At 37.3% G+C, this 2,524-nt stretch overlaps 1 protein-coding gene across 1 annotated transcript in view; it reads left to right on the forward strand.

The window, feature by feature from the left end:
* Nucleotides 1–1,908: 1,908 nt before the first annotated feature.
* The window catches only part of psmb7 (proteasome 20S subunit beta 7), a 10,778-nt gene continuing 10,162 nt past the window's right edge, over nucleotides 1,909–2,524 (forward strand). The window contains exon 1 of the mRNA XM_029445246.1: nucleotides 1,909–2,062. Within this exon, the coding sequence (XP_029301106.1) occupies nucleotides 2,001–2,062 (62 nt within the window). The 5' untranslated portion in view covers nucleotides 1,909–2,000. The remainder of the gene's footprint in view (nucleotides 2,063–2,524) is intronic.

The following is a 2,524-nucleotide window of genomic DNA, read 5'->3' on the forward strand; positions in this document are numbered from 1 at the left end:
GTATGTATGTATGTATGTATGTATGTATGTATGTATGTATGTATGTATGTATGTATGTATGTATGTATGTATGTATATATATATATATATATATATATATATATATATATATATATATATATATATATATATATATATATATATATGTATGTATGTATGTATGTATGTATGTATGTATGTATATATATATATATATATGTGTAATGGCACAATTTCCAATTTCAATTTTCCTATTCTTATGCCATCTACACAGGTAGGTGTATGGGTTCTTACGCAGATGGAGCTTCCGGTTGTAGTTATGGATGGTTGTCGTTCTATGGATCTCTGTTGGTATGTTGATGTTTCAGTTGAGTAGTGGGTTCGGTTGTAGGTTGATCACCGTCCTATTCGGTTTTCTCATTGTACTGTTCGGTTCGCTCACTGTTCGGTTTGGTCGCTCACTGTTCTGTTTGTGTCGCTCACTGTTATGTTCGGGTCGCTCACTGGTGAGAACTGTTTGCTTGTCTCTACCTTTGTCCTGTCACCCATTTCCTGTCACCTGTGCACCCTTATATAGTGACAGCCTAGTGCATTTTATCACCGCCACCAAGTGTCCAAAATAATATTGCTTAAACCAAATAATAATAATAGCCAACATTAATGCAAAACGGCTTCTACAATATATATTTGTCTTTATTTTAGATTCAAAAGGATCATGCAGAGTGCTGGAGACAACGGTTTCACTTCAGCTCTCCTATTTTGATGGAAATCCAGCTAGTCTGGCCAAAATGTCATCCGTGCTTGCTCCCAGACGAAGAGCGCCTTGAATCTTGTTTTTTAACCTTTCTGTCAATGCGTTGTGTTAAAAGGGAAACTGCCCCTTGCTCGGTTTTTGATGTTCACACAAACCAGACATTCGGCTCGTTTGCAGGTTGTCAATTTTACTCCATTTTTCTTCTGTTGATCAGTTAGGACGGTAGGCAAACTGTAGTGGGTCCAGTGTGCTGGGTAGTGAGGAGCAGATGTAACCCTTGACCAGCCATTCAAAGGAATGCATGTGTTTATGGCATCATGGATGGTTCTGGTCATCCATGGTTTCTGGTTGTGGAATGATTTAACTGTTCTTTTGGGTACAGTTGCTTCTATTATTTTACTAAATTAAATCCATCACAGAATGAGGTTACTTTATTATGGGTATGGGTATTTGCTGACCTCACATTCCCACCGGAACATGCATCCCTCAGCTGGACAAAAGCGGCAAATATCCTGCAACATGCTGCTGTTAGTAGGGGAAACTGTGAGACTAGGCATAAAACAAACAATTTCTGCTTAAATTAAAGGCAGTTGAACTTGAAAGTGATCCTTACAATTTACCAAATAAACAGTGGTCCATCTACATCAGTGGTTCTCAACCTTTAAATAAAATGTAGGCTAATTGTCTCCCCTTAATTTTAATGTTGATTATTATTCTGTTTGAATTATTCTGATTATTATTCTTAGTATTTATTCAGTGACTGAAACCATCCGGCTTTGAGTAATAGAACATATAATTAATCATTTGTTAAGCTACAAGTAGAGGATAAGCTGCTAGCCGCCAGGCTAATTTATAAAATGCCGTAGGCTTATACTGATATCATTAGTTTTATGTGTGTTAGTTCAATACATTTAAGTACACTAAACGGCACAAATTATTCCAGTTGTTTCTGTGAATTGCAGCGACCCATTTGCTTCACTTTTTTTTTAGCAAGCAATTGAGCAATTGGCATTCCGAGCAATGAAAAGGTTGACAAATTGGCAAAGGAAGACATTCAAAAGAGAGGCATATGCAAACTGAAAGGCGAAAGGAACAAAATGGCCGTTTAATTTGGACCAAGAATGAAAATGGACTAGTTCCCTTCCAGACGTTCCAGAGGGCGGCAGCAATGCAACATAACAGATGCCGGTCCACTGCCGTTTTACCCCAAAGAAGAAGAGCCGCTTCCTTTACTTCCCGGAAACACAATCCTTCTTCATTCACCAAGATGGCGACATTAATAGTAAACCAGTCACCGCTCGGAGGTTTCAGTTTCGAAAACTGCAAGAGGTAATCGCTTTTCAACTCAAATGAGAATCTAATCAGAATAACCACATCACTAATTTAATAAATGATTTGCCTTTGCATTTAGACGTTGTGTAGAATAGACGTGTTTTGATAGGTGATGCGAGTTCATGTTAAATTGTCTTCCATACAGTGACTCAGGCTTTTCCCCACGCTAGTATTATCTTTTACGTTTGAACATAATAAGTTACATGTTTTATAGTTTTACTATTATATATCTTGTGTTTCACATGAAGCATATCAGAGTGGAACGTTTATTCTCTAAACTGCATATATTCAGCCGGGTACTGTGACGCTAACGTAGCTAATGTTAGCTAACGTTAGTTCGTACTGTAGAAACAAGAGCCAGATGCAGTATTGTAAGTGAACCAAGATAATCAAATGATAAATGTCTTCAAAATAATACTACAGTTTCAATAAAAATATTCGCATCTGTGTTTGACTCAG

Source organism: Cottoperca gobio, chromosome 12 (assembly GCF_900634415.1).
Source record: "Cottoperca gobio chromosome 12, fCotGob3.1, whole genome shotgun sequence".
Taxonomy (NCBI): domain Eukaryota; kingdom Metazoa; phylum Chordata; class Actinopteri; order Perciformes; family Bovichtidae; genus Cottoperca; species Cottoperca gobio.